The sequence below is a fragment of the Somniosus microcephalus genome, chromosome 12 (genome assembly GCF_052327205.1).
Source record: "Somniosus microcephalus isolate GS21.2 chromosome 12, FLI_Smic_1.0, whole genome shotgun sequence".
NCBI lineage: Eukaryota > Metazoa > Chordata > Chondrichthyes > Squaliformes > Somniosidae > Somniosus > Somniosus microcephalus.
Window position 1 is genome coordinate 210,980,721 of NC_140998.1, and position 13,343 is coordinate 210,994,063.

Genomic DNA, 13,343 nt, shown 5'->3' on the forward strand with positions numbered 1-13,343 from the left:
GGTGTGTGTGACTTGGAGGGGAACTTGGAGGTGGTGGTGTTCCCATGCACCTGCTGCCCTTGTCCTTCTAGGTGGAAGAGGTGGCGGGTTTGGGAGGTGCTGCCGAAGAAGCCTTGGCGAGTTGCTGCAGTGCATCTTGTAGATGGTACACACTGCAGCCAGTGCGCCGGTGGTGGAGGGAGTGAATGTTTAAGGTGGTGGATGGTGTGACATAAGAAAACTACTAGGTACTTGGTCTAAGCGTTAAACAAAGCTTTAATCAACTGTTTAACAACATGGAGGTCTAGTTGTGTCCTTCACTAGTTCCTGTGAAGAATGTCCTGCGCAAGCTGGGCCCTTGCCTGAGTATTTATACTCTCCCTGGACAGCGCCACCCACAGGCCGCTCAGTTGATTCATGTCTGGGTGCCAATCAAGCGGGCTGCTTTTGTCCTGGATGGTGTCGAGCTTCTCGAGTGTTGTTGGAGCTGCACTCATCCAGGCAAGTGGAGAGTATTCCATCACACTCCTGACTTGTGCCTTGTAGATGGTGGAAAGGCTTTGGGGAGTCAGGAGGTGAGACACTCGCTGCAGAATACCCAGCCTCTGACCTGCTCTTGTTGCCACAGTATTTATGTGGCTGGTCCAGTTAAGTTTCTGGTCAATGGTGACACTTAGGAGGTTGATGGTGAGGAATTTGGCGACGGCTATGCCATTGAATGTCATGGGGAGGTGGTTAGTCACTCTCTTGATGGAGATGGTCATTGCCTGGCACTGGCATTGTGGCGCGAATGTTACCTGCCACTTATCAGCCCAAGCCTGAATGTCATGCAGGTCTTGCTGCCTGTGGGCACGGACTGCTTCATTATCTGAGGAATTGCGAATGGAACTGAATACTGTGCAGTCATCAGCGAACACCCCCAATGGGGCACGGCAGTGTAGTGGTTACATCGAATTTACAACACATCCGGCCCCAACTGGTCTGGGTGAAATTCTGATCATCCTTCTCTGGGTAATTGCAATTGCTAGGTCAGATAAAGCACTTTTTGCAGTTAATTCTATTCTTCATCCTCTTCCTCACCCTCCTTGTTTTTCCAGGTACGAAGTACGGAAGGAAAGGAGATGGCCTCTAAATCCAGGCTGGGATGATCAATCTCCTCCTCTTCTGGAGAATCTGTGAGCGTTTCCATCCTACAAGATCATACATAAACAAGAGAGTGTGAGGCGGGGATCCCTGTGTAAAGGAGACAATGGGGTGTTTGGCAGTGTAGAGGTTACAAAGAATTGCATCGCATTTACAGCACAGAAACAGTCCATTCGGCCCAACTGGTCCGTGCCGCTGTTTATGCTCCACATGAGCCTCCACCCACTCCTCTTCATCCCTCCCCATCAACACCAGCCTCCTCCCACCCCTCTTCATCTCACCCCACCAACACCAGCCTCCTCCCACCCCTCTTCATCTCACCCCGTCAACACCAGCCTCCTCCCACCCCTCTTCATCTCACCCCATCAACATCAGCCTCCTCCCACCCCTCTTCATCTCACCCCATCAACACCAGCCTCCTCCCACCCCTCTTCATCTCACCCCATCAACACCAGCCTCCTCCCACCCCTCTTCATCTCACCCCAGCAACACCAGCCTCCTCCCACCCCTCTTCATCTCACCCCGTCAACACCAGCCTCCTCCCACCCCTCTTCAGCTCACCCCATCAACACCAGCCTCCTCCCACCCCTCTTCATCTCACCCCGTCAACACCAGCCTCCTCCCACCCCTCTTCATCTCACCCCATCAACACCAGCCTCCTCCCACCCCTCTTCATCTCACCCCATCAACACCAGCCTCCTCCCACCCCTCTTCATCTCACCCCATCACACCAGCCTCCTCCCACCCCTCTTCATCTCACCCCATCAACACCAGCCTCCACTCACCCCTCTTCATCTCACCCCATCAACACCAGCCTCCTCCCACCCCTCTTCATCTCACCCCGTCAACACCAGCCTCCTCCCACCCATTTCATCTCACCCCATCAACACCAGCCTCCTCCCACCGCTCTTGATCTCACCCCATCAACACCAGCCTCCTCCCACCTCTCTTCATCTCACCCCATCAACACCAGCCTCCTCCCACCCCTCTTCATCTCACCCCATCAACACCAGCCTCCTCCCACCCCTCTTCATCTCACCCCATCAACAGCAGCTTCCTCCCACCCCTCTTCATCTCACCCCATCAACACCAGCCTCCTCCCACCCCTCTTCATCTCATCCCATCAACACGAGCCTCCTCCCACCCCTCTTCATCTCACCCCATCAACACCAGCCTCCTCCCACCCCTCTTCATCTCACCCCATCAACACCAGCCTCCTCCCACCCCTCTTCATCTCACGCCATCAACACCGGCCTCCTCCCACCCCTCTTCATCTCACCCCATCAACAGCAGCCTCCACCTACCCCTCTTCATCCCACCCCATCAACACCAGCCTCCTCCCACCCTCTTCATCTCACCCCGTCAACACCAGCCTCCTCCCACCCCTCTTCATCTCACCCCATCAACACCAGCCTCCTCCCACCACTCTTCATCTCACCCCATCAACACTAGCCCCCTCCCACCCCTCTTCATCGCACCCCATCAACACCAGCCTCCTCCCGCCCCACTTCATCTCACCCCATCCACACCAGCCTCCTCCCACCCCTCTTCGTCTCACCCCATCAACACCAGCCTCCTACCACCCCTCTTCATCTCACGCCATCAACACCAGCCTCCTCCCACCCCTCTTCATCTCACGCCGTCAACACCAGCCTCCTCCCACCCCTCTTCATCTCACCCCATCAACACCAGCCTCCTCCCACCGCTCTTCATCTCACCCCATCAACACCAGCCTCCTCCCACCCCTCATCTCACCCCATCAACATCAGCCTCCTCCCACCCCTCTTCATCTCACCCCGTCAACACCAGCCTCCTCCCACCCCTCTTAATCTCACCCCATCCACACCAGCCTCCTCCCACCCCTCTTCATCTCACCCCGTCCACACCAGCCTCCTCCCACTCCTCTTCATCTCACCCCATCAACACCAGCGTCCTCCCACCCCTCTCATCAGCCTCCTCCCACCCCTCTTCACCTCACCCCATCAACACCAGCCTCCTCCCACCCCTCCTCATCTCACCCCGTCAACACCAGTCTCCACCCACCCCTCTTCATCTCACCCCATCACCAGCCTCCACCCACCCTCTTCATCTCACCCCATCAACACCAGCCTCCTCCCACCCCTCTTCATCTCACCCCATCCACACCAGCCTCCTCCCACCCCTCTTCATCTCACCCCATCAACACCAGCCTCCTCCCACCCCTCTTCATCTCACCCCATCAACACCAGCCTCCTCCCACCCCTCTTCATCTCACCCCATCAACACCAGCCTCCTCCCACCCCTCTTCATCTCACCCCATCAACACCAGCCTCCTCCCACCTCTCTTCATCTCACCCCATCAACACCAGCCTCCTCCCACCCCTCTTCATCTCACCCCATCAACACCAGCCCCCTCCCACCCCTCTTCATCTCACCCCGTCAACACCAGCCTCCTCCCACCCCTCTTCATCTCACCCCATCAACACCAGCCTCCTCCCACCCCTCTTCATCTCACCCCATCCACACCAGCCTCCTCCCACCCCTCTTCATCTCACTCCATCAACACCAGCCTACTCCCACCCCTCTTCATCTCAGCCCATCAACACCAGCCTCCTCTCACCCCTCTTCATCTCACCCCATCAACACCAGCCTCCTCCCACCCCTCTTCATCTCACCCCATCAACACCAGCCTCCTCCCACCCCTCTTCATCTCACCCCGTCAACACCAGCCTCCTCCCACCCCTCTTCATCTCACCCCGTCAACACCAGCCTCCTCCCACCCCTCTTCATCTCACCCCATCAACACCAGCCTCCTGCCACCCCTCATCTCACCCCATCAACACCAGCCTCCTCCCACCACTCTTCATCTCAACCCATCAACACCAGCCTCCACTCACCCCTCTTCATCTCACCCCATCAACACCAGCCTCCTCCCACCCATTTCATCTCACCCCATCAACACCAGCCTCCTCCCACCGCACTTCATCTCACCCCATCAACACCAGCCTCCTCCCACCCCTCTTCATCTCAGCCCATCAACACCAGCCTCCTCCCACCCCTCTTCATCTCACCCCATCAACACCAGCCTCCTCCCACCCCTCTTCATCTCACCCCATCAACACCAGCCTCCTCCCACCCCTCTTCAACTCACCCCATCAACACCAGCCTCCTCCCACCCCTCATCATCTCACCCCATCAACACTAGCCCCCTCCCACCCCTCTTCATCGCACCCCATCAACACCAGCCTCCTCCCGCCCCTCTTCATCTCACCCCATCCGCACCAGCCTCCTCCCACCCCTCTTCATCTCACCCCATCAAGACCAGCCTCCACTCACCCCTCTTCATCTCACCCCATCAACGCCAGCCTCCTCCCACCCATTTCATCTCACCCCATCAACACCAGCCTCCTCCCACCGCTCTACATCTCACCCCATCAACACCAGCCTCCTCCCACCCCTCTTCATCTCACTCCATCAACACCAGCCTCCTCCCACCCCTCTTCATCTCACTCCATCAACACCAGCCTCCTCCCACCCCTCTTCATCTCACCCCGTCAACACCAGCCTCCTCCCACCCATCTTCATCTCACCCCATGAACACCAGCCTCCTCCCACCCCTCTTCATCTCACCCCATCAACACCAGCGTCCTCCCATCCCTCTTCATCTCACCCCATCAACACCAGCCTCCTCCCAACCCTCTTCATCTCACCCCATCAACACCAGCATCCTCCCACCCCTCTTCATCTCACCCCATCAACACCAGCCTCCTCCCACCCCTCTTCATCTCACCCCATCAACACCAACCTCCTCCCACCCCTCTTCATCTCACCCCATCCACACCAGCCTCCTCCCACCCCGCTTCATCTCACCCCATCAACAGCAGCCTCCTCCCACCCCTCTTCATCTCACCCCATCAACACCAGCCTCCTCCCACCCCTCTTCATCTCACCCCATCAACAGCAGCCTCCACCTACCCCTCTTCATCCCACCCCATCAACACCAACCTCCTCCCACCTTCTTCATCTCACCCCGTCAACACCAGCCTCCTCCCACCCCTCTTCATCTCACCCCATCAACACCAGCCTCCTCCCACCCCTCTTCGTCTCACCCCATCAACACCAGCCTCCTACCACCCCTCTTCATCTCGCCCCATCAACACCAGCCTCCTCCCACCCTTCATCTCACGCCGTCAACACCAGCCTCCTCCCACCCCTCTTCATCTCAGCCCATCAACACCAGCCTCCTCCCACCGCTCTTCATCTCACCCCATCAACACCAGCCTCCTCCCACCCCTCTTCATCTCACTCCATCAACACCAGCCTCCTCCCACCCCTCTTCACCTCACCCCGTCCACACCAGCCTCCTCCCACCCCTCTTCACCTCACCCCATCAACACCAGCCTCCTCCCACCCCTCTTCATCTCACCCCGTCAACACCAGTCTCCACCCAACCCTATTCATCTCACCCCATCAACACCAGCCTCCTCCAACCCCTCTTCATCTCACCCCATCATCACCAGCCTCCACCCACCCTCTTCATCTCACCCCATCAACACCAGCCTCCTCCCACCCCTCTTCATCTCACCCCATCCACACCAGCCTCCTCCCACCCCTCTTCATCTCACCCCATCAACACCAGCCTCCTCCCACCTCTCTTCATCTCACCCCATCAACACCAGCCTCCTCCCACACCTCTTCATCTCACCCCATCAACACCAGCCCCCTCCCACCCCTCTTCATCTCACCCCATCCACCTCCCACCCCTCTTCATCTCACTCCATCAACACCAGCCGCCTCCCACCCCTCTTCATCTCAGCCCATCAACATCAGCCTCCTCCCACCCCTCTTCATCTCACCCCGTCAACACCAGCCTCCTTCCACCCCTCTTCATTTCACCCCATCCACACCAGCCTCCTCCCACCCCTCTTCATCTCACCCCGTCCACACCAGCCTCCTCCCACTCCTCTTCATCTCACCACATCAACACCAGCGTCCTCCAACCCCTCTTCATCAGCCTCCTCCCACCCCTCGTCACCTCACCCCATCAACACCAGCCTCCTCCCACCCCTCTTCATCTCACCCCGTCAACACCAGTCTCCACCCACCCCTCTTCATCTCACCCCATCAACACCAGCCTCCTCCAGCCCCTCTTCATCTCACCCCATAATCACCAGCCTCCACCCACCCCTCTTCATCTCACCCCATCAACACCAGCCTCCTCCCACCCCTCTTCATCTCACCCCATCAACACCAACCTCCTCCCACCCCTCTTCATCTCACCCCATCCACACCAGCCTCCTCCCACCCCTCTTCATCTCACCCCATCAACACCAGCCTCCTCCCACCCTCTTCATCTCACCCCGTCAACACCAGCCTCCTCCCACCCCTCTTCATCTCACCCCATCAACACCAGCCTCCTCCCACCCCTCTTCATCTCACCCCATCAACACCAGCCTCCTCCCACCCCTCTTCATCCCACTCCATCAACACTAGCCCCCTCCCACCCCTCTTCATCGCACCCCATCAACAACAGCCTCCTCCCGCCCGACTTCATCTCACCCCATCCACACCAGCCTCCTCCCAGCCCTCTTCGTCTCACCCCATCAACACCAGCCTCCTACCACCCCTCTTCATCTCACCCCATCAACACCAGCCTCCTCCCACCCTTGATCTCACGCCGTCAACACCAGCCTCCTCCCACCCCTCTTCATCTCAGCCCATCAACACCAGCCTCCTCCCACCGCTCTTCATCTCACCCCATCAACACCAGCCTCCTCCCACCCCTCTTCATCTCACCCCATCAACATCAGCCTCCTCCCACCCCTCTTCATCTCACCCCGTCAACACCAGCCTCCTCCCACCCCTCTTCATCTCACCCCATCCACACCAGCCTCCTCCCACCCCTCTTCATCAGCCTCCTCCCACCCCTCTTCACCTCACCCCATCAACACCAGCCTCCTCCCACCCCTCTTCATCTCACCCGGTCAACACCAGTCTCCACCCAACCCTCTTCATCTCACCCCATCAACACCAGCCTCCTCCAACCCCTCTTCATCTCACCCCATCATCACCAGCCTCCACCCACCCTCTTCATCTCACCCCATCCACACCAGCCTCCTCCCACCCCTCTTCATCTCACCCCATCAACACCAGCCTCCTCCCACCCCTCTTCATCTCACCCCATCCACACCAGCCTCCTCCCACCCCTCTTCATCTCACTCCATCAACACCAGCCTCCTCCCACCCCTCTTCATCTCAGCCCGTCAACACCAGCCTCCTCCCACCCCTCTTCATCTCACCCCATCAACACCAGCCTCCTCCCACCCCTCTTCATCTCACCCCATCAACACCAGCCTCCTCCCACCCCTCTTCATCTCACCCCATCAACACCAGCCTCCTCCCACCCTTCATCTCACCCCGTCAACACTAGCCTCGTCCCACCCCTCTTCATCTCACCCCATCAACACCAGCCTCCTCCCACCCCTCTTCATCTCACCCCATCAACACCTGCCTCCTCCCACCCCTCTTCATCTCACCCCGTCAACACCAGCCTCCTCCCACCCCTCTTCATCTCACCCCATCAACACCAGCCTCCTGTCACCCCTCTTCATCTCACCTCATCAACACTAGCCCCCTACCACCCCTCTTCATCGCACCCCATCAACACCAGCCTCCTCCCGCCCCTCTTCATCTCACCCCATCCACCTCCCACCCCTCTTCGTCTCACCCCATCAACACCAGCCTCCTTCCACCCCTCTTCATCTCACCCCATCAACACCAGCCTCCTCCCACCCCTCTTCATCTCACGCCGTCAACACCAGCCACCTCCCACCCCTCTTCATCTCACCCCATCAACACCAGCCTCCTCCCACCGCTCTTCATCTCACCCCATCAACACCAGCCTCCTCCCACCCCTCTTCATCTCACCTCATCAACATCAGCCTCCTCCCACCCCTCTTCATCTCACCCCATCCACACCAGCCTCCTCCCACCCCTCTTCATCTCACCCCATCAACACCAGCCTCCTCCCACCCCTCTTCATCTCAGCCCATCAACACCAGCCTCCTCCCACCCCTCTTCATCTCACCCCATCCACACCAGCCTCCTCCCACCCCTCTTCATCTCACCCCGTCAACACCAGCCTCCTCCCACCCCTCTTCATCACACCCCATCAACACCAGCCTCCTCCCACCCCTCTTCATCTCACCCCGTCAACACCAGCGTCCTCCCACCCCTCTTCATCAGCCTCCACCCACCCCTCTTCATCTCACCTCATCAACATCAGCCTCCTCCCACCCCTCTTCACCTCACCCCATCAACACCAGCCTCCTCCCACCCCTCTTCAGCTCACCCCGTCAACACCAGTCTCCACCCACCCCTCTTCATCTCACCCCATCAACACCAGCCTCCTCCAGCCCCTCTTCATCTCACCCCATTATCACCAGCCTCCACCCACCCCTCTTCATCTCACCCCAACACCAGCCTCCTCCCACCCCTCTTCATCTCACCCCATCAACACCAGCCTCCTCCCACCCCTCTTCATCTCACCCCATCAACACCAGCCTCCTCCCACCCCTCTTCATCTCACCCCATCAACACCAGCCCCCTCCCACCCCTCATCTCACCCCGTCAACACCAGCCTCCTCCCACCCCTCTTCATCTCACCCCATCAACACCAGCCTCCTCCCACCCCTCTTCATCTCAGCCCATCAACACCAGCCTCCTCCCATCCCTCTTCATCTCACCCCATCCACACCAGCCTCCTCCCACCCCTCTTCATCTCACTCCATCAACACCAGCCTCCTCCCACCCCTCTTCATCTCAGCCCATCAACACCAGCCTCCTCCCACCCCTCTTCATCTCACGCCATCAACACCAGCCTCCTCCCACCCCTCTTCATCTCACCCCATCAACACCAGCCTCCTCCCACCCCTCTTCAACTCACCCCATCAACACCAGCCTCCTCCCACCCCTCTTCATCACACCCCATCAACACTAGCCCCCTCCCACCCCTCTTCATCGCACCCCATCAACACCAGCCTCCTCCCGCCACTCTTCATCTCACCCCATCCGCACCAGCCTCCTCCCACCCCTCTTCATCTCACTCCATCAACACCAGCCTCCACTCACCCCTCTTCATCTCACCCCATCAACACCAGCCTCCTCCCACCCATTTCATCTCACCCCATGAACACCAGCCTCCTCCCACCCCTCTTCATCTCACCTCATCAACATCAGCCTCCTCCCACCCCTCTTCATCTCACCCCGTCCACACCAGCCTCCTCCCACCCCTCATCTCACCCCATCAACACCAGCCTCCTCCCACCCCTCATCTCAGCCCATCAACACCAGCCTCCTCCCACCCCTCTTCATCTCACCCCATCAACACCAGCCTCCTCCCACCTCTCTTCATCGCACCCCATCCACACCAGCCTCCTCCCACCCCTCTTCATCTCACCCCGTCAACACCAGCCTCCTCCCACCCTTCTTCATCTCACCCCATCAACACCAGCCTCCTCCCACCCCTCTTCATCTCACCCCGTCAACACCAGCCTCCTCCCACCCTTCTTCATCTCACCCCATCAACACCAGCCTCCTCCCACCCCTCTTCATCTCACCCCGTCAACACCAGCCTCCTCCCACCCCTCTTCATCTCACCCCATCCACACCAGCCTCCTCCCACCCCTCTTCATCTCACCCCGTCAACACCAGCCTCCTCCCACCCCTCTTCATCTCACCCCATCAACACCAGCCTCCTCCCACCGGTCTTCATCTCACCCCATCAACACCAGCCTCCACCCACCCCTCTTCATCTCACCCCATCCACACCAGCCTCCTCCCACCCCTCTTCATCTCACCCCGTCAACACCAGCCTCCTCCCACCCCTCTTCATCTCACCCCATCAACACCAGCCTCCTCCCACCGGTCTTCATCTCACCCCATCAACACCAGCCTCCACCCACCCCTCTTCATCTCACCTCATCAACATCAGCCTCCTCCCACCCCTCTTCATCTCACCCCGTCAACACCAGCGTCCTCCCACCCCTCTTCATCAGCCTCCTCCCACCCCTCGTCACCTCACCCCATCAACACCAGCCTCCTCCCGCCCCTCTTCAGCTCACCCCGTCAACACCAGTCTCCACCCACCCCTCTTCATCTCACCCCATCAACACCAGCCTCCTCCAGCCCCTCTTCATCTCACCCCATCATCACCAGCCTCCACCCACCCCTCTTCATCTCACCCCAACACCAGCCTCCTCCCACCCCTCTTCATCTCACCCCATCAACACCAGCCTCCTCCCACCCCTCTTCATCTCACCCCATCAACACCAGCCTCCTCCCACCCCTCTTCATCTCACCCCATCAACACCAGCCTCCTCCCACCCCTCTTCAACTCACCCCATCAACACCAGCCTCCTCCCACCTCTCTTCATCTCACCCCATCAACAGCAGCCTCCTCCCACCCCTCTTCATCTCACCGCATCAACACCAGCCCCCTCCCACCCCTCTTCATCTCACCCCGTCAACACCAGCATCCTCCCACCCCTCTTCATCAGCCTCCTCCCACCCCTCGTCACCTCACCCCATCAACACCAGCCTCCTCCCACCCCTCTTCAGCTCACCCCGTCAACACCAGTCTCCACCCACCCCTCTTCATCTCACCCCATCAACACCAGCCTCCTCCAGCCCCTCTTCATCTCACCCCATCATCACCAGCCTCCACCCACCCCTCTTCATCTCACCCCAACACCAGCCTCCTCCCACCCCTCTTCATCTCACCCCATCAACACCAGCCTCCTCCCACCCCTCTTCATCTCACCCCATCAACACCAGCCTCCTCCCACCCCTCTTCATCTCACCCCATCAACACCAGCCCCCTCCCACCCCTCATCTCACCCCGTCAACACCAGCCTCCTCCCACCCCTCTTCATCTCACCCCATCAACACCAGCCTCCTCCCACCCCTCTTCATCTCAGCCCATCAACACCAGCCTCCTCCCACCCCTCTTCATCTCACCCCATCAACACCAGCCTCCTCCCACCCCTCTTCATCACACCCCATCAACACTAGCCCCCTCCCACCCCTCTTCATCGCACCCCATCAACACCAGCCTCCTCCCGCCACTCTTCATCTCACCCCATCCGCACCAGCCTCCTCCCACCCCTCTTCATCTCACTCCATCAACACCAGCCTCCACTCACCCCTCTTCATCTCACCCCATCAACACCAGCCTCCTCCCACCCATTTCATCTCACCCCATCAACACCAGCCTCCTCCCACCGCTCTTCATCTCACCCCATCAACACCAGCCTCCTCCCACCCCTCTTCATCTTAACCCATCAACACCAGCCTCCTCCCACCCCTCTTCATCTCACCCCGTCAACACCAGCCTCCTCCCACCCCTCTTCATCTCACCCGATCAACACCAGCCTCCTCCCACCCATCTTCATCTCACTCCATCAACACCAGCCTCCTCCCACCCCTCTTCATCTCACCCCATCAACACCAGCCTCCTCCCACCCCTCTTCATCTCACCCCGTCAACACTAGCCCCCTCCCACCCCTCTTCATCGCACCCCATCAACACCAGCCTCCTCCTGCCCCTCTTCATCTCACCCCATCCACACCAGCCTCCTCCCACCCCTCTTCGTCTCACCCCATCAACACCAGCCTCCTTCCACCCCTCTTCATCTCACGCCGTCAACACCAGCCTCCTCCCACCCCTCTTCATCTCACCCCATCAACACCAGCCTCCTCCCACCGCTCTTCATCTCACCCCATCAACACCAGCCTCCTCCCACCCCTCTTCATCTCACCTCATCAACATCAGCCTCCTCCCACCCCTCTTCATCTCACCCCGTCCACACCAGCCTCCTCCCACCCCTCATCTCACCCCATCAACACCAGCCTCCTCCCACCCCTCATCTCAGCCCATCAACACCAGCCTCCTCCCACCCCTCTTCATCGCACCCCATCAACACCAGCCTCCTCCCGCCACTCTTCATCTCACCCCATCCGCAGCAGCCTCCTCCCACCCCTCTTCATCTCACTCCATCAACACCAGCCTCCACTCACCCCTCTTCATCTCACCCCATCAACACCAGCCTCCTCCCACCCATTTCATCTCACCCCATCAACACCAGCCTCCTCCCACCGCTCTTCATCTCACCCCATCAACACCAGCCTCCTCCCACCCCTCTTCATCTTAACCCATCAACACCAGCCTCCTCCCACCCCTCTTCATCTCACCCCGTCAACACCAGCCTCCTCCCACCCCTCTTCATCTCACCCGATCAACACCAGCCTCCTCCCACCCATCTTCATCTCACTCCATCAACACCAGCCTCCTCCCACCCCTCTTCATCTCACCCCATCAACACCAGCCTCCTCCCACCCCTCTTCATCTCACCCCGTCAACACTAGCCCCCTACCACCCCTCTTCATCGCACCCCATCAACACCAGCCTCCTCCCGCCCCTCTTCATCTCACCCCATCCACACCAGCCTCCTCCCACCCCTCTTCGTCTCACCCCATCAACACCAGCCTCCTTCCACCCCTCTTCATCTCACGCCGTCAACACCAGCCTCCTCCCACCCCTCTTCATCTCACCCCATCAACACCAGCCTCCTCCCACCGCTCTTCATCTCACCCCATCAACACCAGCCTCCTCCCACCCCTCTTCATCTCACCTCATCAACATCAGCCTCCTCCCACCCCTCTTCATCTCACCCCGTCCACACCAGCCTCCTCCCACCCCTCATCTCACCCCATCAACACCAGCCTCCTCCCACCCCTCATCTCAGCCCATCAACACCAGCCTCCTCCCACCCCTCTTCATCTCACCCCATCAACACCAGCCTCCTCCCACCCCTCTTCATCGCACCCCATCCACACCAGCCTCCTCCCACCCCTCTTCATCTCACCCCGTCAACACCAGCCTCCTCCCACCCTTCTTCATCTCACCCCATCAACACCAGCCTCCTCCCACCCCTCTTCATCTCACCCCGTCAACACCAGCCTCCTCCCACCCTTCTTCATCTCACCCCATCAACACCAGCCTCCTCCCACCCCTCTTCATCTCACCCCGTCAACACCAGCCTCCTCCCACCCCTCTTCATCTCACCCCATCCACACCAGCCTCCTCCCACCCCTCTTCATCTCACCCCGTCAACACCAGCCTCCTCCCACCCCTCTTCATCTCACCCCATCAACACCAGCCTCCTCCCACCGGTCTTCATCTCA

General features: G+C 59.4%; 1 protein-coding gene across 1 annotated transcript in view; it reads right to left on the reverse strand.

Moving 5' to 3' along the window:
- Window positions 1-237: 237 nt before the first annotated feature.
- The window catches only part of LOC147110005 (tripartite motif-containing 13-like), a 51,597-nt gene continuing 38,491 nt past the window's right edge, over window positions 238-13,343 (reverse strand). Inside the window, exon 7 of the mRNA XM_086003993.1 lies at window positions 238-1,169. Within this exon, the coding sequence (XP_085860119.1) occupies window positions 1,037-1,169 (133 nt within the window). The 3' untranslated portion in view covers window positions 238-1,036. The remainder of the gene's footprint in view (window positions 1,170-13,343) is intronic.